General features: G+C 32.3%; 2 protein-coding genes across 2 annotated transcripts in view; one reads left to right on the top strand and one right to left on the bottom strand.

Moving 5' to 3' along the window:
• The window catches only part of LOC124359086 (WD repeat and FYVE domain-containing protein 3-like), a 178,529-nt gene that overhangs the window by 20,501 nt on the left and 131,755 nt on the right, over window positions 1-26,273 (bottom strand).
• Window positions 70-8,352, top strand: LOC124359087 (probable E3 ubiquitin-protein ligase sinah). The gene is made up of 2 exons (XM_046811522.1): window positions 70-214; window positions 6,991-8,352. The coding sequence occupies exons 1-2, from the start codon at window positions 212-214 to the stop codon at window positions 7,705-7,707; spliced, it is 720 nt and encodes a 239-aa protein (XP_046667478.1). The 5' UTR covers window positions 70-211; the 3' UTR covers window positions 7,708-8,352.

The raw sequence follows: 26,273 nt of genomic DNA, 5'->3' as shown, positions 1-26,273 counted from the left end.
GCCAATACGATTCCTGAAAGGAGGGTTTTACCCGTGAGTCACAGGAAATGTTTCCGGGACGCAGCGCATAATGCTACCCCGCCACCCCTCCCGCCTATCACCACACACTCAAGGACACGCGCACAGCTAAAGTCCTCGAACTGGGCGTGCTGCCAGATTCAACAAGCACACAACTAACTGCAGTATACCATTGACACAATCAGCTAACATCATGGTAAGACATTTACATATTTGTATAAACCTCTATCTTAATCACCCAACTAATATAGCAGATGAGTAAATCTTTTAAATTGCACACTAAACTAATACTTTAAAATTCGTTGTCTAAAGTTTGTTTTTGAGAATGGAAAGATTATGAAGAAAACAGTGTTGTGAAGGACATTTGCCATTTTTCAGTGATTTTATTTAAACTTGATTCTAAATATTATAATAATATGTCTTACCACAACAAACACATTATAAATATACAACAGGCCTATAGAAGTAAAATATTTTAATAGATGGATTTCAAAAGATTTTTTAAAATTACTAAATTTATAATATAATGTATGTAATAGATAATAAAAATGAGATTTTATAACAAATTCAAAATATTTTCTAAAATTGCTAATTTTACTTTAATCAATTTAGTAACTCAAAATACTATTTTAATACAAACAAACTTTTGTTGTTTAGAATTAAAATATTAAATTACATTAATTACAAATATAAATAAGTTATTTTATCTATTGTTAATAAACTTTTGTACACGGTTTATTATTAGGTTACATAATTATTGGAAGAAAATTATATTTTTCCTTTATGAAGCGACATTCTGAAGATGGGTTTTGAACAAACATCTTTATTGATTTGTCTGTTTTCATGTCAATCACACTAAAAGAATACTATGAATAATTCCAAAATAGTTTATGAAAATAATTATAAATCAAACCATAATTGATCATTTAATAGTATAATACAGTTTAAAATGCCAAAACCAGTTAAAAATAATGTGCTAGGATAGTTTGCACTAAAAATAATTATAACTGAAATACAATTATTCTAAAGATTGTAGGTAACTATAAAATGTTTGTAGTTATTTGTATGTTATTGTATTGTATATTATATTTTATTATAATATATATACACACACATATATTATATAATTATATATATATATATATAATATAATACAATATAAAAGTATACAATATATAGTATATTATACAGTATAAATTGTGTGTGTGTGTGTGTGTGTGCAAGCGCGAGCGTGTATTTTAGGATTACATTTATATACAAATTTTATACATATAATATAAAATAGTACAAGTGTATAAAAATCTTTAAAAAAATGTATATTGATCATTTGAAAATGCTTAAATGATTTTTTGTAAAATTGGAAAATTAATATTATTATTTTAGGGCATTTACTGAAAACAATGCCATACGGTGATGTATCTAGATTAAATAATTAGTGGTGTATTATTACACTTTCTCATTAAATTATTGTTAATAATGACAGGAATTAAGTACAACATACTAATTTGTATATGGAGGTTGCAATAAAACTGTACAAATTTTTAACAAGAAAAACCTTCTATACTTATTATACATATTTTGGAATTGAAATAAAACAATAAGATAGTATGAAGGCTCTATTGTTCCTTCAAGTATTCTGAAATAACGATAATATAATGTAGCATGTCAAATATTGATTTGTAACAATTTTATATAAAAGCTTACAAATGGCTAAAAAAATTATGTGAGAACTAAAAAGTAGATATAACATTGCTAGTTTGAAGGTTAGATTATCACAATAATACTAACTAAATCAATGAAAGTCATTACAATGAAAACTCCTGTAATTTCCTCTCAAAATCAAGGGATAAAAACAGTCACTGATTATAGCAACTTGTCTGGAACACATGGTGAACAATGGTAAACAATAGAAGTCTACTATGTAACTCTGAATAACTCCTTTGATCAAAACATACACAATGCTGATAACGTAAACTTTCCTGTTTTACAATAAAAAAGGCCATTCACAGTCTGGACAGAAGTCTAGACCCAGTAATCAGAAAAGGTCTTAGCAGCTGGAATGCAGATAATTCATTGTAAAATTGAACAACCTTATTGATATAGGTCTAAGACTAATAACGACAGCATAATATGAAGGCTAAGCTGGTACCTGTACTGACAACACTAGTGAAATGGAATGCTGTTAAAATGGAAACAGACTGAGCTCATTCGTATGACATTTTAACACGTGATATTTGGTGGATTGGTTGGTAAGGCATTTGTTACATTCTACCATGTACTTTGATTTTTAGTTTTATCGGCTTATTTACAACAGACAAGCTGGAGTTCAACGATGGTGCATGACCCTCCATGGGATTTGGCTGAGTGTTAGTAAAGCCTATAACATAGAGTGATATATCTTGAGATTGAATCAAGCTTGAAACTTGAAATATATATATATATATATATATATATATATATATATTTTGCTAATTTGTCACGAAGGGTTCTACCAAATTAACCAAGATATATAACCCTTTTTCTTGGGTTATAGGAGGGAAGGTTGTTTGGTTATTTATATGTAGGCAATGTATAACACCATATTCAATTATTCTTTTACATTTATTTCTACAGATTTCTGTTAAAATATTTATAGTGCAATAGAGGCACTTTGATCAAATTATTAGAATTTTGCATTTAAATTACAATTACTATGACTTCTAAGAATGATTCAATAGGCCTGCCCACCACCACTGATTAACTGATTAATTATCATCAAAGGGGTTAGTACCAATACAAAGGTTAGAGATAATAATTGATGCCAATCTACCTTTTCAAAATGTTTTTAGTTTTCCTTTTTATAACAGACCATTTCCAAGCATTGAGCAAGGGTACATCATTGTTTTTATAAAGAACTGCAAACGTTTTGATAAATACACATTTATGTACAAATATTTATTACGTTGATTTACAATTTTGTTGAAAAAAAAATCGCTTTGAAAATGTACTAATTTTGGGGAAATAAAACATTTAGTATAGCTATTAGGTAGTAAATTTATTTAGCTCCTAAAGAATATATCATGTGTTACATTACAAAATATTATACTAATTAATTCATATGAATAAAAATTAAAAGATGTTCATTAATCACAGTACTTGAAAATGTCTAAACCAATTTGGCTACTGTTTATTTAAAAATGTTTGTAATAATCCAAATTAGATTTTTAAGAAAAAATTATACATATTTTTTGTGTTCTTGTCATCTTTAATACCCATCCATAATGAAATGATTTTTAGTCACATATAACTGATACTCTGGGATGTACAGGTATCCCAATAAGCTTAACCTTCTATATGAGAATATACTTATAATATGCATGTATATTAAAACAAAACTATCATGGCATACACATATAGAAAATGTTAGTTAAACTGGGAAAAATAGTGTACCTGATTAGGAGATTAAGAGAAATTGTACCCTTTCTTAGAAATTGTTTTAATATTTTCGAAATGGCGGCCTAATATTTGCATTTGTAACAACAACAAAGATAAAATTATTTTAATAAAAGAAAAAATGGCGTATAGCTGCTATATAAAGTGGAAAATGTAAAAAATTACTCTTAGTCTTTGGGATAGAAACACATATAAAATCTGAAAATGCATAACCAGCCCAATCTTTTAGATACGCACTGTATAGATTAGTAGTTCGTATGGAAATGGTAAACTCCAAGCAATTCAAGAGTTATTAGTGTTTTTTGAGAGGGTGTGAAAAATGCATTTCTGCACGAACGCTGGGTCTTACCGTAACAAAGCGAACAAGTGGGGGGGGGGCTTCCGACAGGTTTTTCCTGAAAGCATACCCACTAAAAACCACGCCCCTTGGATGAGCCTGAAAATGATGTTCCCAATACTTTGACTAGGCCTTTTATTTGAGCCTTATTCAAGCTCTCATCCGATTTCTTAGTTTTTTTTTTCTTTAATTGATTAGTTGTTCACGATCTAGAGTCACCTTATTCACACTTAGGATTTTCTCCACCTATTTTGCAACCATATTCCAGCATTCCTGTCCTCGGAGCATAACACCAATGATAGTCTGTGGTTGAAGATCTTCTTGCAACTGTATCATCAGCTCCCACCTTTCTTCTGTCCATCGTCTGTACCTTAAAAAGTTATGTTCTGCATCATCCTGAGGTGTTTCTAACTCCAAAAACGCAGGCAGGCAACTCCTGTTTCACCATCCTGTGCAAGTATGATCCAAAATAACTGTGGCCCGACAAGAACCGAGTGAGAAAGAAATCGACCTTACATACTGCCTCTCCATCCACTCAGTGATGTTAGCAATCAACGTTTCTGTCCAAATTCCATGGAATACAGCACCCCAGCGAACTTGCTATCTCTGCATACTCACAACGTTTGCAACTCACTCTGCTTCCTTAACTCGACATCAAGAGTTGCCTTCACCCTACGGTTGGGGCCCTGATATTCCCCACAAGTCGGCTCTACACTGCTGTTACCTTGGTAGCCTTTTTTTGATAAATACCAGATATACTCCCAAAATAAGAGTTTGGTATCCAGGTACATACCAAGGTACTTCACTGCAAGCTTTGTACGTATTTCAACTCTTCCAACTTGGAGTTGGATGGCTGTAGGAATTGTTTCTCGTGTGAGAAGAACAAACTCAGTCTTTTCAGTCGCTAGTGTTAACCCATGTTCTCGTAGCCATGAGCTCACACGTCACATTACCATGTTGTGCTACAAGAAACAATAACTGCAGCGATGTCATCTGCATATCCCATCAGGATAGCCTCCGGAGGCACTGCAAATGCAAAATTCCATTGTAGGAAACGTTCCACAAGTCGGGGCCCAAGATGGAACCATGAGCGACCTGCTTGTGATCTCCCTCCTGCTTTCACCATCTGATGTCATCACCAGCTGCCGATCTGTCAGGTAGTTTTGCACCATCCTGAGCAGATACTCTGGGAACCTGAAATGTTTCTCCAAGGCCTTCAGCATGTCAATCCATCGTGTTGAATTAAAAGCATTCTTGATGTCCAGAATGTCCAACAAAACTATCTCAATGGAGTTGTGGTTCCTCTGCTGCGCTACCTGAAATGCACTTACCACTTCTTTGATGGCACCATTGGTTGACTTCCCCCGCCTGAACCCATACTGCCATGCGGAGAGATTGCCAGCCTACTGAATTACCCTTGTCAGACGTGGCCTGAGAAGTTTCTCAAAAAGATTCCTTGCAACATTGAGCATACAGAGGGCCTGCTGTAGAGCTGCTGTGGAGCTTCGATCCCTTTGATCGCCTTTGCCTTTGCTGATGAAGACTAGACATGGTCTTTTCCAGATTTTTGGGAAAACACCCTCCTCCAAGCAGCGGCTGTACATTCTCAGGAGTATTTCCGGGCACACTTCCACAGCCACCTTCAGCACTTCACCGGGTATGCCATCTGCCCCTGGAGCCTTCTTGTTTCGAAATATTCTTGCAGCTTGCTTTGATTGTTCTTTTGTAAACAGCAGCACGCCCAGAACTGGCATTGCATGCACCCTCATAACTCTCATAGGATGAGTTAGAAAGAGAGTGTCGATAACTTGCTCTATCTTTTCAGTATCCATCATGAGGCTGGCCGACAGAGATCAGAGCTTTCGCATTACAATCCTGTATTCCAGACCCCAGGGGTCTGCGTTAATGTCACGTCTAAGCTCTTCCCACTTGAGGCGCTTGCTCTTTATTGCAAATTTAAGTTCTCTTCTTGTACGTCTTTATTCCAAGTAAGCTTCATCTACAACATCACCTGCTCTCCTTCCCACCATGGTCAGGACCCTATGACATCGTCTCCCTAGACCAGCGATATCTCTGTCCACCAGTATGCAGCATTTCTCCCTTTTGGCATCGTCTTCTTGGGCATTCTTGGGTATTGCATTATTAAAGCAGAGTTAGTAGTGTAGTGCAAATACCAATGATATTAGTATTGTTTAACTTTTACTACAGATGGTGCCATTGACAAATTCAAACCATTTATTGTATTCTGGATATTATGTAAACATTGCTATAAAATTCAATGGAGTAACAAAGTGGTGGATATGTGCAAGGTAAGTTACTCAAAATTGGGTTTCTTTGACTTTGTGGTACAGAATATTTACAGTAGCTGGGGGAATAAACACATGGACCAGGCACCAACATAATTCTATGAGTTGTTGCTTTCATGACTAAAATTTGAAGAACAAAAGGCACAGCAAGAACTGAGCACTCGTTCAAAGATTTGGTGGATTCAAGATTCAATTTGTACACAACACTAATCGTGATATTTTAAAAGTAATACCACTTTAAGAAAATAATACTTTATAACAAGACTTTGTTTTAAATGACAAAACCTTCAAGACTGGCTGATGGAGTGACTATTTTACTCAATAAAGAATACTTCGAAGCAATATGATTGATACTGTAAACTAGAACTTAAAAAAACGTATGTACCTGTTTGACATATATGCACATTTCTGAAAGAATTTCTAATAAAAGTCTGATTTTATTGATTGATTCTGTAAATGGAAGTGAGACTGAAAACAATTGGTAATACAGTATTTGATTAGAATACCGCCTTCTTTCAAGTTACTCATTAGATATATGAAATATTGCATATGTCAAGAGGTAAAACAGACTTTTTACCATATAAAGGGATAAAATCCTGGTGTGTATGTAACTACAGATTTATTAAACATTGCAAACCTCAGTGAAGAGGGTTTGAATGTTGGTACAACTTGGGATTACTGGTTTTTCTAGTGGATTACTCATAAACTGGTCATTGATGTAATATGTAATTTTAATAAAAAAATTTTGAAATTAAGTAAATAATTATATTCTTTAATAATTGTAAGGTTTGTACAACTATTTAAAAACCTTATTATTGTAATAATTACAATAATAAGGTTAATTATTAACGGTGTTCTCAGTATTTTCTTAAAGTAAATATACTTTATGTTTTCCAGGTAGATAGTGAGAAAGTATTGCAGTCTATCATTGAAATAGCAACATGCCCTGTTTGTTATACCCGACTGAATGTCTCATCCGCTCTCTGTGTTAATGGTCACGCGGTCTGCTCTGACTGTGATGACAACCTCAGCCAGTGCCCCATCTGTAGCGCAAACTTCTCCCAGGAGAAACACACCATCCTCTCACAGATTATTGCCAGCTTACCTTCTATCTGCAGCCACAAGGGCTGCTCTCTTTTAACAATGGACTTAGAATACCACGAGAAATGGTGTGGATACAGACCTACCAATTGTGTACGGTGTTCGTGGTCTGGACAAGCTAAAGAACTGAAAACTCATGTTACAAACAATCATCAGCTGGCTTCAACAAACATTGAACGAACTTGTTTCTTATTCCAAGGTAACATTAATCGATCATATGCGAGGGTTCAGTTCGGTCAGGTTTTTTGGGAAAAAACTATGAGCAATTCCAAACTCAAGACATTTTCCATACAACTTATTTGGGTGCCCAATGGGGAGATAGAAGAAGATGTATTTCAGATGAAAGTTGAGTTTACATCAAAAGAAAAATCATATGTTGCAAACACCAAAATAAAGTTTGTCCCAAAAGACAGTGCAGACACTGAAAACAGTCTTATATTTCATACAGACATATTGAAACACTATGAAGAAAGTAACATTTTGACATACAAATTGTATCTTACAAAAGAATAAATCCAACTTTTATACACTTTATACTGACTAACATATTGTGACTCAATTTGTTATACATTGACATACGCATCCTATTAAAAACTTTGAATGTATTCTAGTAAAATTAAAGTGCACTAATCTGACAAATAGATATTGTTGCTTTACAACATTAAATGTTGGTAACTTAATGTAAATCTCCAAAAGTACATTGCAATAAGATTTATTCATTGCTCTTTGGACAAATACTTCTGCCAATATCTTTTAAATATTTACAAAGCAGCCATTTATGTTCTTGATGTTAAATATATGAAGGCTGTTGATTCTTAAAAATTGTAATTTTCAAGATTATGGTTACTGAAAATTAAACGCTACATAGTAGAATATTTTAAAATTGGTGTTATAACACAACTATGGACAGTTTTTAATTTTTAAGACAGTTATTTAGTTATTTCACCTCTATTATAACTTCCATTAGTTACTTCGCCTCGATTATACATAGTATAAGAAGATTATATATCATTTGAATAAATATACTATTATTCAGTTTAACTAGAACAGATTTTGCATTATTCAATGTATAATGAATGTATTTTAATTATTATTTATGAAATGAAATTATACAATTGCAAACTTGGTATGAATTAAATAAAAATGTTTGAATTACAATGAAAGTTTAATTTTCATCATAAATTATTATAACTACAATAACAATGTGAACTTAGCAGAAAAAGTAAACAAGGAGCAATATTACAAGGTTTCACAGCATTATAGTTGAAGAAACTACATTTAACTTTTTCAAATGAATTGCTTGCTAACTTTTCTTAATATTGTGGCATTACAAAACTTCGTCAGTGAACACTGTGACATCTACAGATATGCACAATTTATTCGTTAAAAATAAATTTATCATACCAATTTGATATATACATCTATATTATATTACATGTTGTTATAGCTGTTTGTGAACTCTTCACAGAAACAAATAGCATTAATTTAATCCTTTGAGTGCCAAGTATTTATTGAGTGGGTATATTGAAAAGTGCCAGGTATTTTTCTAGTGGGTGTACCTAAAAGTGCCAGCCCTTTTGTGGGCATTTTGCAAGGTTTTAGTAAAAAATTCACAGTTCGATTATTTAATAAGCTATCAACATGATTCTTTTTTTATTTTTCTCTGAAAACTCTGTTTAATTAACATAAAATAACAAAGTTACCATAACACTAAATTTAGGAATACCAAAAATGGACTTACCTAAAAAAAATTCAAAATTCTTTTTAAATTTCATTTTTCAACCAAATCATTATGACCAAAAAAGTTCATATCCTTTTCTTAGTCCATATCACTGGAAAGTGTATGCAATTGTCTGTAAATCTTGAGAAATTTATATTATTATCTTCAATAATGAGTAAGTTATACAACTTTTAAGAAACTATTGTCACATTGTTTCCGGTAGCTATGGCAACCAAAAAATGTTTATAATATGTGAGTTCATAATTTAAAGTTTGATCAGAAGTGTATTATAACAATTTATTTTGAAAAGAACGATTCTTCAAAAACATTTCAATATGATATTATTTAAAAATATTAAAAGTTACAATTTTTAGAGACTTTTTCCCGAACGTCCGGTAAAATCGGACGTCGGCATTCAAAGGGTTAACATTGTTAAGTTGTATATTGGTATGTTCAGAATGTTTCAAAATACAATTTAAAACATTTTTAAATTTAGATATTTACAATCTTTTTAAATAAAAGCTTATTTAAATACTTTTTAAGGCATATCCTTAAAACTTTACAATTTGAACTGTAATACCGTATTGTACGCGGATGATACATCTATAATAGTAAAGGGCAACTGTGTACATGATGTTCTTAGTAACACTAATAGAGTAATCAATACAGCTTCTATGTGGTTTGAGTCTAATCTCTTAAAAATGAATGATAATAAAACTGAAAACATACTATTCTCTCTAAGAAGTATTGAAATGCAAGACTCTATATTGAAACCGGTGAAGCTCTTAGGGATAACTTTAGATTCTAAGCTTATCTGGCATGAGCATACAAATAATGTAATTTCAAAGTTGTCAAGAGTTTGTTTTTTACTACGTAAACTAAAGAGCTGTGTTAGTAATAAGTTACTTAAAATTGCTTACTTTAGTTTTTTTCATTCTCATTTGTTGTATGCTAACATTTTATGGGGTAATAGTGTAGGTGCAGAAAGAGTTTTCCTGTGGCAGAAAAGAGCTATAAGAATTATGTTTTGTCTAGGTTATAGGGATAGCTGTAAATCATATTTTATTAACAATAATATAATGACTCTTCCATGCATTTTTATTTTTCAAAATTTAATTCATGTACGAGAAAACGTAGAAGATTTTACAAGTTTTAACAATATACATAATTATCACACACGACATGCTAATGACTTAGTTTTGCCTACAATGAGATTAACCAAATACAGCAAGAGTCATAAATATTTGCAAATCAAGCTCTTTAACAAGCTTCCCGAAATGTTGAGGGTGTTAGATTTACAAACTTTTAAATCAAAAATTTCCAAATGGCTCATCACTCAGGCCTTCTACTCTGTAAACGAGTTTCTGAATTCAGAGGTAGCTATTAATGCTTAGCGTTTATCCCATCATATGAAATGTCCATACTTTTGTAGGCCAGTATATTTTACTGTGTTGTTTTTTGTTTTTTAACTGTACATTATTGTAATATGTATTGTTTTTATGACTGACTTTGTCAATTCTGTAAAGAAAAATGGCAATAAAAATGATTCTGATTCTGATTCTGATATCATGCATTATTTCATATATTAAAATACAGAATTTATATAAAGAACACCAGTGTCAAACCATATGAATATTCAATTTTAAAGGTGCTCAATAATTGTGTTTCCTTAAACAAGAAAATGTAATTTTAAACATTTATTCACACTTTCCATAGAAAAAGTGTAACTAAGAACTCGACAGAAGTTATTTTCATTTATATTTGCAGCTATAAGTGCTGTATAAAAAGCACTTTGTCCAGGTGGTAGTTTACATTGAAAGAAGTAGAGAATTTGATTTCTAATTATTGGTGAGAGGTTGTTAGTGACGTGATGAAGCTTGTTGTCAACATCATGCGTGGTCAACAACTTAGCTGTGAGATGTTAAGTATAAATGTGAGGTGTTTATAAAATCACTGGTATCCCACCTTTTTTAGAATATAAAACAAAAATTCTTTACATAAATGGTTTGTAATTAAATTGTTTAAAATTAAAGTTGAATATTATACACATTCAATGATTATTTTGTAAATAATGTATTACTTAAAATTCTGTATAAACATGTTCAATAACCAAAGTGATACTTCACAATAATATGGTAAATTTTAAATCAAATAGCATATTATATAAGAAAGATTGTGAGGTAAACTTGAATAATTGTCACCAGACTAAACAAACGTCAAGATATGACCAAAATGTTGGAATGCGTTATCAAACATCATTCTTTCTTATGTGGACACGGATTGCTATCGTCATTGATCATCACTGCCAGTAAGCATGTTTATATATATGTATATAAATATGTATACTGTATAAACATATAACATGGCGTTCGTTCTTTGAGCTTCAGGTAAGAAAGTAAGCAGTTCTCAGGGTCATCTTAAAGAACGGAACAAAGTATATACAATTTTTTCATACACTGAGAAAAAAATAATTCCTATACAATCACAAATTACTTTAGATGTAAAGACTTTACTTAAGTTTTTCATTCATCAGCTCAAACATCTTACACAATTGAAAAGTAATACTGCACAAGTTCTTTTGCTATCCTCAAACTTTATCCTTATATGATGTAAAGTATTTCAGGTACTCTTAAAATTTTTCCTTGTTTTCTTAGCTAATTATGAGAAATCATAGAAAACTACAATACTATTCACAAAAAATGTACAAACTCTTTGTAAATATTGTGTGCTAAGGCTTGACATATGGAATATAGATTTGGGTCTTTTGAGTCATAAGTGTATGTTAAGAAATAATTTTTTTTTATCCCACAATTTAAATAAATGCACAAGTTTGAAAACACCTGTATTATTTTCAATGAAAATGTTCTTCATATTAACAATTTAAAAACATTAAACAATTGTACTAGGTTTTCTCATAAGACTAATAGTTACTCACATGATGACTTTTTTACTATGTCTAATTTACAAAATATCATTAGACTATAAAAAGCCATAATTACAGTAATTATTAAACTTATTAGAAAATTGTAATAAATATTGATTACTAAGGCTTGAAAAGTAGTTTGCTCTCTGATCACAAGAACTCACTCTTTCAGTACTCCAAAGATCAAATGCTTACTTCATAATAAAGCATAATAAAATCCTTAATGAGTCGAACACCTCATAGTGTTTCACTGTTGAATAAGCTAGGTCTGTAATGCTATAGTTTACAGTATTTCGTTAAGTTAACAAAAAGTAATATTTACATAATTTAGCTGGTGGAACACCATTGTAGAATTTTGGAAGACAAAATATGCAACTTCAATGAATGAAATCGCCTTAATAGGAGAATATAACATTTCCCCATCCAAACATGCAATAGATAGAATGATGGCTCATTCTACTTTGAAATGTAAAGTTCAATAGATAAGACATTGCTTATTTAACGAATTAACTTTAACAAAAACAAAATTTAGTTATGTTACCAAATAATAATGTTAACCCTTCAAAACGATACAACCCATCTGTTTTTTTAAAATATGTAACGATAAGCAAACTTATTTTAACAACAAACCTTTTGAGAATTAAAAAACATTATCTATAATGAGCAGACTCATTAACATTCTATATCAATGGATGAATTATTGTTTTGGGAGACGTAGGTTTCACTGGTTAGTAGCGTAATCATTACAAATGAATTTATTTCTCGGAATAGTTTAAAAAATCAGAGATTCTTAAGAAAAAGCCTTAGTTTGGTATCTGCACAAAATGTAGTAATTCATTGTTTAAATAGTTATCTTAAAAATCACTCCTTTTGTTAATGTACCTAATTTATATCTTGAATCAAGATTTATCCATCAAATGGATACCACTATTATCTTTATCGCTGGAGCGGCTGGGCTGGTCGCTGAACCTTGACCAGGGGGGAAGGGACAGGTATTGAGATAAGATAACAGCGACGTCTATTGTGGGCAGTTACCTTAACAACAATCATGCTTTTAAATTACCAAATATGTTGATGTTTTAAAATAATAATAGAGTGGTCGATATAATACGTAAGTACCAAATTTCATCTAGTATAGTTATTGTTGACTGCTTGAAAATGTACTCACTATAAATGTAAACGAATTGAAATTAATAAACAATGTTTACACAGAACAGTTGATTACATTTGACAGCTCATTCAATTAATATTACACAACTTTAGAGACCAAGATGGGAATTTTCGCTACTTTAAAGACCAGTTGGGTGTAGTCCGGATGGATTTTCGAAATAAGCATAGGCCTATACTCATCTCAGGAACCGCAAAAATGTTCATGTTGATTGGATTGCCCGTCAAAACAAAACAAACAAACAAAGGCACTTTTGCATTTACAATATTATTATGAATAGAATGACACTGTGAGTATACAACCCCAGTTGAAGGATTTATCACTTTCTTATTAATAAGTCGGGGTTACAATTTTGAAACCAAATTTAACATTTTTGGCTTAGTTAAATTTTAAAAATCCAAAAGGTACAGGTTCAAGATGATTTTTAGAAATAGAATGAATAGCTTGTACTTCTCCAGGTAAATGGCTCTGGAAGGTTTAAATGTTAATATTGCACTAACTACAGCTATGTAAATGCCAAGGACCGAAGTTATCTTTCAGTAGATTGTACTTCTCCGGGATAAATGACTCTGGATTTCAGAGATTTAAATGTTAATACCTCAATGTCTGCAATCAAAAATATGAACTCTTTCAGAGCTATGAGTTGCTACTATATGTCAGTAGAATGGCTTATACTTCTTTTCCGGTTAAACAGCTCTTGCACTCATATTTTTATCTAAATAAAACAGTATAAATTATTTAAAATATTTAACTTTTGTTACTGATTTTTATGCTTTAGAAATACATGCTGTGAAAAGTGATAAACTACTACTCAAAAAACAAAATTTGTTTTTCTGAGAAAAATATACTTTTTCTGCCCCCTATCCATGAACTGTTATTTTCTCACAATTGACATGTTTCACCCAGTTTTCATCTCCTGTTATGATTTGATCCAGTAGTGCATCACTATGGCTGTGGTAGGCCTCCAAAGCGTTAAAGCTGCCCCCATCCGATGTTCTTTATGTAAACATTTTGGCACCCATCTTGCACAAAATTTGTGGTAGCCTACATTCTGTGAAATATTTTGAAACAAAAAAATTCTGTGAAACCTGTGGGAAATATAGAGAAAGCTCAGTTATTGTGAAACAGCAGTTTTCACGAATCTTTTCGTCAACTTTAGTGACCAGATTGTCAGTCACAATGCTCAGACTTTTACTCTTCTCTTGATCATGAACATTTGTTCTGCCAAGCTGAATGCACCACTTTCTATTATTACGTTGTTTCCCTATACTTCACACAGTTCCCGATGAATTTTTATTGGTTTTAAATTTTTTGCCAACAAAAAATGAATTACAAACTGCACTTCACAACTGATGGGATTTTCAATTGCAGCACACATTTTATTTCAAATTAGAAAAAAAACAAAAAAAAACACAGTAGCAGTCGTGGGGTGCGGCTTCATAGCACCTAATCTTTTAGCACCTAATCTCATACCACCTACAGAAAAAAAGTCGTCATTTAGGTGCTGTGATATTAGGCGCTATAAGGTTAGGTACTGTGCAAACGATCCACGGTTCGTTTAGGTGCCGTGAGACTGTTTTCAAGTTTCAGTGTCACAGCACCTCTCGCTTTGTTCCAAAGGGGCCTTGGTGGCGTGGGGGTTCACAGCACCTAATCTAATAGCACCTAATCTCACAGCACCTAAAATTTAACCGTCTAATAGCACCGATTCTCATAGCACCTAATATTATAGTACCTAATCTCACAGCACCTAAGGAAATGCCCGAGAGTCGCACGGCACCTAAAAGATCGTGCTGGAGTTTTATAGCACCTAATATCACACCACCTAAAAGGGTAGTGGTGGGGATCGCCGGAGGGGTAGGCCGCCACCACTGTCCGTGGCCAGTGGGCGACCGTCCGTTGAGTCGCTGTGCGGGTTGCATTAACGCGCTCGCTGGAAGAACACATACTAAACATCTCACTTAAAACGTCTACCACATTAAAATTTACCCCTTTATTACATCTGAAAAAGTTTTGACGGTTTAGGTAGTATTAATCCATATATTATAGCGAAAGTGAGATATTTTTATTGATTGTGATAATCAAAAATATGAAGAAAAACACAGTTTTTTGTTTTAAATTTAAGCTTTCTCAAACTTAACTCCTCATTAATTCAAAAATATTTACAGTTTAAAAATATAATATATCATTTGTTGTATGTCTCTTAAAGAACGGACATACTGATAATTCAGAGTTCTAAGTTAATAATTAAAGAAATAACAAGTTTTTTTTGGGAAACTCATTAGACTTGTATTTATTTGTAAATCACGAAATGCTTATTACTAATTGTCTTTACTTATGAGTGAGGGTGCAGAACAAGCGAGGTAAACAGTAAACTGTGCCGGAACCTTACTACATTATGGCTTAATGAATCATACCAACTTTCCCCGTGTGCCAAAAAACACAAGATAAAATATCGACAGTTTTATTTTTCACACAAACCACAACAGGAAAATGTTTAAACTAGGCTTGTATGATTCTGGTAAATATATTAATTTAAGGAAAGGTAATTAAATTATTCATTTACCCAAAACAAACATTAAAATTAAAACTTATATTTGTAAGTTCACTAACAGATAACTTGAGGGAAGTTAATATTCCTCAAAGCGAAGCGGCCGAATACCTTCCATAATCTTATCATCATCGTCTTTGTTATCGGTGTTTATATTTTTACTGTCTACCTCATGTTCACTGACACTGCCTTCCGACGAATTTCTGTCCTCCAGTCAAAATATAAGGAGTCTCTCTACAGCCTCCTCCACCAATCATTCATTGGTCCAAGCGTTCAATAACTATTTTTGTATTTTCTACAACTTTCATCCAACAATCAGGTGTAGTCTTTTCAAAAGCTTTCTTTACAAATTATGTGATAGAAGTAAATAGTGAACGACTTATTAATTTTTGCGATATGTAATTAATTTGAGCCCATATTAGTTTCTATCGCGTGGAGCTTGACTGTCAATAGAAGTTCGGCTTTATCATATCTGAACTAAAGTGTTTCCTTTCTAGTAAACCATCCTGTAATTTCTGCCTTATATCTTTTGCTCCTAGGTGCTTTACTTATTTATTTTAAATTATACAGTGTATTATACATAGCAATAACTACATCTTTCATTAATATAATCCACCCATAGGGGTATAAATGGACTTGGAATTCTTAGAAGAACTTCCCTATGTCCTATGTACATAAAATGTGGCACACACATGCCTCATGACTTGCACAGAAAAACATTAGCGTCTTTATAAAGATTAACTAACCATAGCGACTGAAATATAATTGCAAACCCTAGAAAAAGTATATTATTAATTTTCATCTTCCCGTTACCCGAAAAAAAGTTAAATTTCACACACACACACAAACACACACACACACACACACACACACACACACACACACACACCAGTTCCCGAGTCATATAAATTGATTACAAAACGTATATTAAAGAAGATAAACCCAGATTACTGGTTTACATGGAAGTTGTACCCGCTATAAAAACTACGTTTTGCTTTGTAAACTTCCCGGTATCCTATGAATGTAAAGTTTGACATACATGTGTGGTTGTGCATTAATGGCAAACCAACTCGGGGAGCCAATTGTCTTGATAATGTTTATTTTAGTCTGCCTAGATCAGGTTATCTTCATGCAACATCTTTATTTTTCTTTCTCGGATCGTAATGGGCTTATTTTAAATATTCAAAAGAATACTTTGTCTGAAACATCTAAAACCTTGCTAAATTCCAAAAGTAAAAGTGACACATTTTATTTTAATTCTTCCAGAATCCTCTATTGATGGTCTGACAAACCATTTGTTTTCACATGATTGGAATGTCTTGCTTAGTAACTGGAAGAGTATTTCTCTACCCAAAAAATTCGTTCATGCGTATTTCTCCATTTTAGTTAATAAACAAACATTTTACTCTACAGTGAAAAAACAACGTTCCACAGTTAGTGAGATTAAAGGTCGAATCAAAACGATTGGTATAGTGGGGAAATGGACCAAATGAAAGAAACTTTTGTTTTTTGGAGAAATCTACAAAACTTTCTACTAGTGATAGGCTTCATGTTAACTATATAAATCTCGAGAAATGTTATAAAAAGTCCGTAGAAGAGGCAAAGCTTACTCATAATGTCGCAAAAATAGAAAATAGCAGTAACAAATATAAGGCCTGGGGATTTGATAAATGAAAATAGAAAAATTTAGTATTTCAATCAGCATTATCAATAAATATCTCTCCAGATAACTTAAACCATTTGTTTTATAAATTCGGTTAACACCAAATAAATGGTAGTATAAAAAAACCTCATGTTAATAGAATGAGCTTAATAAGAAATTACCATTTGAAAGAAACACATTTATCTTTGTAGAAGTCTCGATTGATGAGGTCATTAAAGCTGTCAATAGAGTTAAAACTCAGAAAGCAAAGACATTTATAACTCATCTAAAATTATAACATTTTAACGAATTTACCATACGTTTTTTGAACCCATTAACTATATGTATATCTGCCCGATTCTTAAGAAAGGGTCTAGGAGTCTCCCTGAGAGTTATTGCCCAGTATATATATTATAAACTGTCCTGTAATAATAGAAACTGTTGTACATGATCAACTTTTTGCGTATCTTGAAAATAACAACAATCTAAATTTTATTACAATAGAAGAGGTAAAATACACCATTGATGCATGTTTATTCACTAATTAAGGAGGTCCTAAACACTTTTTGAGATTACAGCCTTTGCTCAGGCAACATATTTTGACCTGAGCCTTTAAATCTTAAAATATTACTGTATTAATAGGAGTCCGGCTTTTAAAGAGTTCCTTAAAGACTATCTAAGCGCAGGCGAAAAGTTAGTTTGTATTAATGGAAATCGGTCCAACAGTTTGGTGATTAGTAATGAGGGAAGTTATAGCATGACCGGTGGGATGCGCGTGTGAGGAGTGGAGGAGGTGGAGCCCGTGGAGGCACAATCTAGAGCAGGGGAGTGAATACCGTGCTACTACCCCTATTGAGTGTTGTCGTCTTCCACTATATATATAAATTTTTTGCTGGGTACATATCTACTGATCAAGCACTGTTCTGAAATTTAATTTGTACTAAAATGTTCTTTCTGCCTGTTTTACGAACATGAACTGAAAGTGTCAACAACTGTTAAAATACTCAGTTAAAATTCGATTATGAAAACAATAATATTAGAATAGTTTTCAAATTGTAAAATATTCCAGGCAGCTATTCTGATCCACCTCTTCTTATAAAAATTTCTTCACATTTCAACGGATTACCAAAAATTTGTCTCGCCGTTCTTAAAATAAGCATGTTTTGTGATTCATTTTTATGTATAATATGTAGGCCTTATTTGTAATCGTAGTATGGATATTATTTCATATAAGCACATAAGCCAGGTTGAAAGACTTTAGACATCTTCTCCTTTTTAACATGTATACTCATGGAATTTGATTGACAAAATTATGCACTGTTTAATAAAATATTAAAATAATATTCTTAAATCAATTTTGCTCAAACAGCATTGCGTTAAATATTAAAAACAAATATAATCTATTTTTGTCAGGTTTGATTTTGTTACTATAAACTGCTCAGGTTAGTTTCGTTATTTTATGGAATGAATTATAGAAATTACAATTTGACTTATAAGTAAATGTAGTAATTATAAAATAAATATATATTTTAATGCAATGTAATAAGCCGCTTATTTATTAACGCTTTATGAAGAATCGAAAGGCTTTATTTGAAATGGTTTGTTGTGCGTCCGTCTGTGCGATAGCTCTTATTATAAAGGCCCTAGTGACTTCAAACTTGTACATATGCTCTTATTGGTCTAAATAAGAACTCTATTGATTTTAAGATAAAGAAAGAATCGTCCTGGTGCGCTACCACTTATGTTACACTCTGTCGAGTCTTTCAATGCTTCTAAACATCGTTCGGGTTATTTTAAGTAATCTCGTATTTGGTTCACAAAAACATCATATATGTATAGTACTTGTATTTCATTATAACACTTATCCTAGCAGTTTGGCATGAAATAGCTAGAGATTTTTTTCGGCTGAAAGTATACAACTCGTGAGTCAAAATTTTACTGTTATATAGAACATTGGGAGTTAAAAAGCTAAACTATAGTTCTTCTAATGGTTGAAATTCCCTATGGATGTTACATTTTTAATCCAAATAAATTTGCTTTTTATGTAAGTCATGATAATTACGTGTATAAAATATTTACTTTGTCTGACGTAGGGAAATTGCAGAATAAGTGATTAATGATTTAAGGCTTTGCCTATTTTTATATAGATTTGAATGCAAATTATTACCGGTTTTCAGCGCACGGTATATACGATTTGAACACATTTAATTCCAATGACGATAAAAACTTATATAAAAAATGTAAAACACAATGAAATTAGATGAACAAATAATTGACATTATTGGATTATGTGCAAGATTTGCGGTTTGGCCTAAACATTCATTCAGATTCAAGGTAAATACTTTTTTGTTCCATTATTAGTTGTAATCAAACAAACCGCCGCACGCCATGCGCACGGTTTCTCTTGTGCGAGGAGACAATTGTCTATCTCGTGTCGCCTCGCCTTGTGCTGTCGACTGCTCGCCCTGCTGTAGAGGACAGTAATGGCGGGTCGTCGGGAGCGGGGTGAGGGGCAAAGGTTGGGTTCTCCTCCATCCCCTCTGTCCCCACCAAGGCCCCCTTTGGAACAAAGCGAGAGGTGCTGTGACACTGAAACTTGAAACAGTCTCACGGCACCTAAACGAACCGTGGATCGTTGCACAGTACCTAACCTTATAGCGCCTAATATCACAGCACCTAAAATGACGACTTTTTTTCTGTAGGTGGTATGAGATTAGGTGCTAAAAGATTAGGTGCTATGAAGCCGCACCCTTGGTGGGGACAGAGGGGATGGAGGAGAATCCAACCTTGCCCCTCACCCCGCTCCCGACGACCCGCCATTACTGTCCTCTACAGCAGGGGGCGAGCAGTCGACAGCACAAGGCGAGGCGACCCGAGATAGACAATTGTCTCCTCGCACAAGAGAAGGATCCGTGCGCATGGCGTGCGGCGGTTGTTGATTACAACTAATAATGGCACCAAAAATTATTTACCTTGAATTTGAATGAATGTTTAGGCCAAACCGCAAATCTTGCACATAATCCAATAATGTAAAATTATTGTTCATCTAATATTTCATTGTGTTTTACATTTTTATATAAGTTTTTTATCGTCATTGGAATTAAATGTGTTCAAATCGTATATTCCGTGCACTGAAAACCGGTAATAATTTGCATTCAAATCTATATAAAAATAGGCAAAGCCTTAAATCATTCATCACTTATTCTGCAATTTCCCTACGTCAGACAAAGTAAATATTTTATAACACGTAAGTATCATGACTTACATAAAAAGCAAATTTATTTGGATTAAAAATGTAACATCCATAGGGAATTTCAACCATTAGAAGAACTATAGTTTAGCTTTTTTAACCTCCCAATGTTCTATAAACAGTGAAATTTGACTCACGAGTTTTATACTTTCAGCCGAAAAATCTAGCTATTTCATGCCAAACTGCTAGATAAGTGTTTTATAATGAATACAAGTACTATACATATATGATGTTTTTGTGTGAACCAAATACGAGATTACTTAAAATAACCCGAACGATGTTAGAAGCATTTGAAAGACTCGACAGAGTGGTAACATAAGTGGTAGCGCACAGACGATTCTTCGTTAACTTAAAATCAATAGAGTTCTTATTTAGACCAATAAGAGCATATATACCAAGTTTGAAGTCACTAGGGCCTTTATAATAAGAGTTATCGCACAGACGGACAGCACAACAAACCATTTCAATAAAGCCTTTCGATTCTTCATAAAGCGTTAATAAATAGGCGGTTCTTTACATTGCATTAAAAAATATATTTATTTTATAATATTACTATATAAACTTATAAGTCAAACTGCAATTTCTATAATTCATTCCATAAAATAACGGAACTAACCTGAGCTTTGTTATAGTAAAAAAAATCAAACTGTACAAAAATGGATTATATTAGTTTTTAATAATTTAACTCAATGGTGTTCTCCGTGTTATCAAGATGAGTGATTGTGCCGTTTGCGACGATCTTCTGCCTGATGTGAGTGCCTGTTTGTTCTCAATGTAAAACAAATCTACACTTCGTTTGTGCTGATATTAGAAAGCACATGGAATTGCATGGGACAAGTACGTCGTGAATCATGGATGTGTAAGAACTGCTGCTCAGGTAAGAGTAAATAGCAAAAAATAAACAATTACTAAGGACGTTTTGGCCAAATTGCAAGAAGAAGTTTTTGTCAAAATGGAGGATACCCGTTAAGGCTCAATTTAAAAATTTGATATTACTTTTTAAGGAACAAATGGGTGAATTTAAGGAGCCCATACAATTTTTTTCTATTTATTATTGCTTATAAATTTGTAATGCTTATAATTACATATTTTTTGTACATATTGTATAATGCTGCTTTATTCTAAGTAATATTATAATAATCTCGTGGTATACCATTTATTAGATTTACACTGCTTTTGGCTCTAGTTTATGAATTTAGTTTAAGTGAAGACAATGTTATGGAAATATGAATTGGACAATGAACACTAAGATAATTGTAATTTATGATTCAACTGAACTCCCGCACGCGCGGCTTGAGGTGCACTGGGAGGTAAATTTTATTTATATTATGTATTTTTAGATAATAAAAAAAGATTGAACTTTAACTTGAACTTGAAAAATTGATTTAAGAATATTATTTTAAATATTCTATTAAAAATTGCATATTGTTGTCTATAAATGGCATGAGTATAGGCTACATTTAAAAAAAGTGAAGATGTCTAAATTCTTTCAATCTGGCTTATGGGCTTATATGAAATAATATCCATAGTACGATTACAAATAAGACCTACATATTACACATAAAAAATGAATCACAACATATTCTTATTTCGACCAAATTTTTAGTAATCCGTTGAAATGTTTAAGAACTTTAAGAAAATTTTATAAGAAAAGGTGGATCAAAATAGTTGCCTGGAATATTTTACAATTTGAAAACTATTCTAATATTGTTTTCATAATCGAATTTTAACTGAGTATTTAAAAGTTGTTGACACTCAGTTCATGTTCGTAAAACAGGCAGAAACATTTAATACAAAATTAAATTTCAGAACGGTGCTTGATCAGTAGATACGTAGACAGCAAAATTTATATATATATATATACTAGCAGTTACCCGCGGCTTCGCACGCAATTTTCTGTTGAAAAAACTGGACAATATATATATATATGTATTCTTTTTTCTATAACATAATAAACAGTCTAGAGATAATCGATAGTCACTCAAAGCTATTCCAATCTCCTGATCCAATTTAGATTTAAGTTTAAAGAACAGAGATTTGGGATCCTGAAGTCGTAAAGTTGAAACAGTTTTTTATAAGATTACTAATTTCCCTCCCACATTCCATGTTAATTTATTGACGTTCTTCAATGGCTTCAGTAACAATAAGAGTTAGCCTTTTTATCCCCAATGACGAAAGTGTAATCGTACAACTCAAAAAATTTCTGCGGGCCCTGCGGTCAATATGGGTCTGTTTCTGGTCGTTTTAAAATTCACCCCCGGTCTAATCTATTTACAGTTCCACAATTGGTTTATGCTGTTGCGCTAACCAAAACAATGGTCTCATACGTTGGTTTCGGAATCTAACTTAGGTTAAATTTTTTATGATTAAGTGATTTTGATATTTTTAAACCGATCGCTAAATATGTATTAGGGGTATATGCTTCAAGTATTAGGGCAATATTATCTCCATTTGATTTTTCAATAAACTACAGTAAAAAGGCCATACACAATGTTAAAGGAACTAACCAGATTAGATTACGTTATGTGCAAACATTCACAGCTTTATACAATAAGGTAGTTGTTATAAACAGCGTATAAATAGCATTTTCTATTGTATTAGATGGATTATTGATCATTGGCGCAATCTAAATTTAAAATTAAATAACTTCGTATTTGCAATCTACATTACACTACTGATTAAGCACTTTACAATAATTCAGTATTTACTCAAATCTAAATGTAAACACATGTTTTCTGCCTCTTTGATAAACTTCAGCTGAAAGTGTTAACAGCTACTCTAAGTGTTAATTCAGACCAAAAGCTGATACCGGTTCCAAATTTCAGCACAATCCGTATAGCAGTTTCAGCGTGATTCGAGGACAAACATCTTAACATCTAAACATACAAACATCCAAAAATATCCAAACATTCAAACTTTTGCATTTATAATATTAGTGGGATATATATCTTATTACAGATTGCGCCAGTAACGCACTTATAAGAGCGTGTCTTGTTTTGGTTGTTCAAAGAAAATAACAACTTGTTATGAGTCTTTATAAAAATTATTAATCAGCCTGCTATCTCTGAATTTTGGTGTATTGGCGCGAATATCTCTCTTAGTAACGATTGCATAACAAATTTAAATTTAATTTTTAAATTACATTGTCAAAGCTGAACATTCATAGATTAAAAATGAATGTATGAGACCATGTTAAACAAGTCGTGAATCTTAAAAGAGGATGAGGACTATTAGAACATTACTTGAAAAAAAAACTGAGAACAAGTATACAGTAAGGCTTCAGAAGACCCATATAACATGACATACAGTGCAAGACGACAACATCAAAACGTATATTAACACTTTTTGTTGCTGGTATATACTGAGTGAGATCGACTACTCTCAGCGTCCTCCCACTGCGTCGTAAGAAGTTTTTGCCGCAGTCTACTTGTAGACTGATTATGTTGTTAAAATTAATCTTCCTGATTTTTTGAGGATCAAAGTTATTAATTGTTTAGGACCGCAATCTCAATACCTCTTAAAATGTTCCATATGATACTATTAATAACATATCCTTTCATTGTAATCTATTTATACAGGATGTATTACATAGGAAAGAAATAAAATTTTATAATATAGAACAAAAATAGGCTTTCAAATCTCGGTTTTTTTATTGAATATCAAAAAATTATTATTATCAGAAATAAACTCTAATTAGTGCCCTGGCTCACTTGCCTACATAACGTTGGCATTGGAGATTAACCTGGCAACCATGCAGTGTGTCTCAGCACTCAGTGCACTGGCACAAGGCACAAGGAAAGACCACATGTGTAGACCTTTGAATCAGGCACACTGCACAGTTACGAGGCACGCAGCAGGAGTGCCTCGTGAAAAAATACAACAAATATTGCAATTTGTCTTCTGAGTAATTATAACATGCCTATTTTGTTTTTTGTTTAATCTGCAATGCTCAATAACAATATTATATTTATTTCTGCTATTATAATTATGCAAGTTGCTAGTCAAAATTAATGATGACATGTTTTTTGTAATATACAATACTGAGTCAAAAAATATATAAATTTTTAAAAAGTTTCCACCAAAGCTTATTAAAAAGTGGTTCACAGTGTTCTAGTGGTTGTGATTTTGTTATTATTCTGATAGCTTTGTTTTTCAAGATAACGATTTTCATTAATTTTTAGCGCTATTATCCAATAATATTAGGCCCATACCTTGCTATTGATTTAAAAATAGGCATAGTATGCAGATTTAAAATATTTTTCAGTAACACAATTTATAATACGTCTAAAGTAAGAAAATTACTCTACCAAAATATTACCTAGAAATTTAGCACAAGAAAAGAAATAATTTGGTGTGTCAATTGTAGGGGTTTGTCGTAAAATAAACAAATGTTTTGAGTTTTGACTTCATTTAGTAAAGATTCATTTGATCTAAACCACATTGAGGCTTTCTCAACTGATTCAATGACAAGAACTTGTAGTTTGTCAAAGTTTGTATGGATATTCTAAAGAGTTGTGTGTCGTTAGCATATAAAAGAGATTTTAACCTAACAACCATAATAGGTAGAGGAAATTAATTTATATATAATAAAAACATAATAGGCCCAGGACTGGAATTAGGTAAACAATCCCGATCAACCAAATTGTTGTTACCGATTTCCATTAATAGAAACAAACTTTTCGCCTGCGGTTAGATAAATAGTCTTTAAAGAACTCTTTAACTCTTTAAGCCCGATTCCCATTAATAAACCGTAATAGTTAAGTAGTTTTAAGGCTCTGACCAAGTCAAAATATGTTACCTGAGCAAAGGCTTTAATCTCAAAGTGTTTAGGACCTCCTTAATTAGTGAATAAACTGCATCAATGGTGTATTTACCTCTTCTATTGTAATAAATTTAGATTGATATTATTTTCCAGATACGCAAAAGGTTCATCATGTAAAACAGTTTCTATTATTACAGGACAGGTAAAATTTATACTGGGCAATAGCTCTCAGGATAACTCCTAGACCCTTTCTTAAAAATCGGGCAGATATACATACAGTTAATGGGTTCAAAAAACGTATGGTAAATTCGTTAAAATATATTGTTAGATTTGTTATAAATGTCTTTGCTTTCTGAGTTTTTAACTCTTTTGACAGCTTTAATGACCTCATCAATTGAGACTTCTACAAAGATAAATGTTTTTCTTCCTTTCAAAATATGGTAATTTCTTATTAAGTTCATTCTATTAACATGAGGCTTTTTGATACTACCCTTCATTTGGTGTTAACCGAATTGATAAAACAAATGGTTTAAGTTACCTGGAGTGATATTTATTGATAATGTCGATTGAGATTCTAAATGGTTGTATTTTCGTTTAATCTGCACCGAAAACGCCCCAGGCCTTATATTGGTTACTGCTATTTTATATTTTTGCGACATTGTGAGTTCGCATCTTCTACGGACTTTTTTATAACATTTCTAGAGATTTAAATAGTTAACACGAAGCCTGTCACTAGTAGAAAGTTTTGTCGATTTCTCCAAAAACAAAAATTTCTTTCATTTGGTCCAGTTCCCCACTATACCAATAATTTTGATTTCGACCTTTAATCTCACTAACTGTGGAAACGTTGTTTTTTCACTGTAGAGTAAAATGTTTATTTATGAACTGAAATGGAGAAATATGCATGAACGAGTTTTTGGGTAGAGAATACTCTTCCCATTACTAAGTACGACATTCCAATCATGTGAAAACACATGGTTTGTCAGATCATCAATAGAGGATTCTGGAAAAATTAAAATAAAATGTGTCACTTGTACTTTTTGGATTTAGCAAGGTTTTAGAT

The sequence above is a fragment of the Homalodisca vitripennis genome, chromosome 4 (assembly GCF_021130785.1).
Source record: "Homalodisca vitripennis isolate AUS2020 chromosome 4, UT_GWSS_2.1, whole genome shotgun sequence".
NCBI classification, from domain to species: domain Eukaryota; kingdom Metazoa; phylum Arthropoda; class Insecta; order Hemiptera; family Cicadellidae; genus Homalodisca; species Homalodisca vitripennis.
This window is presented reverse-complemented; position numbering and strand designations above follow the sequence as displayed.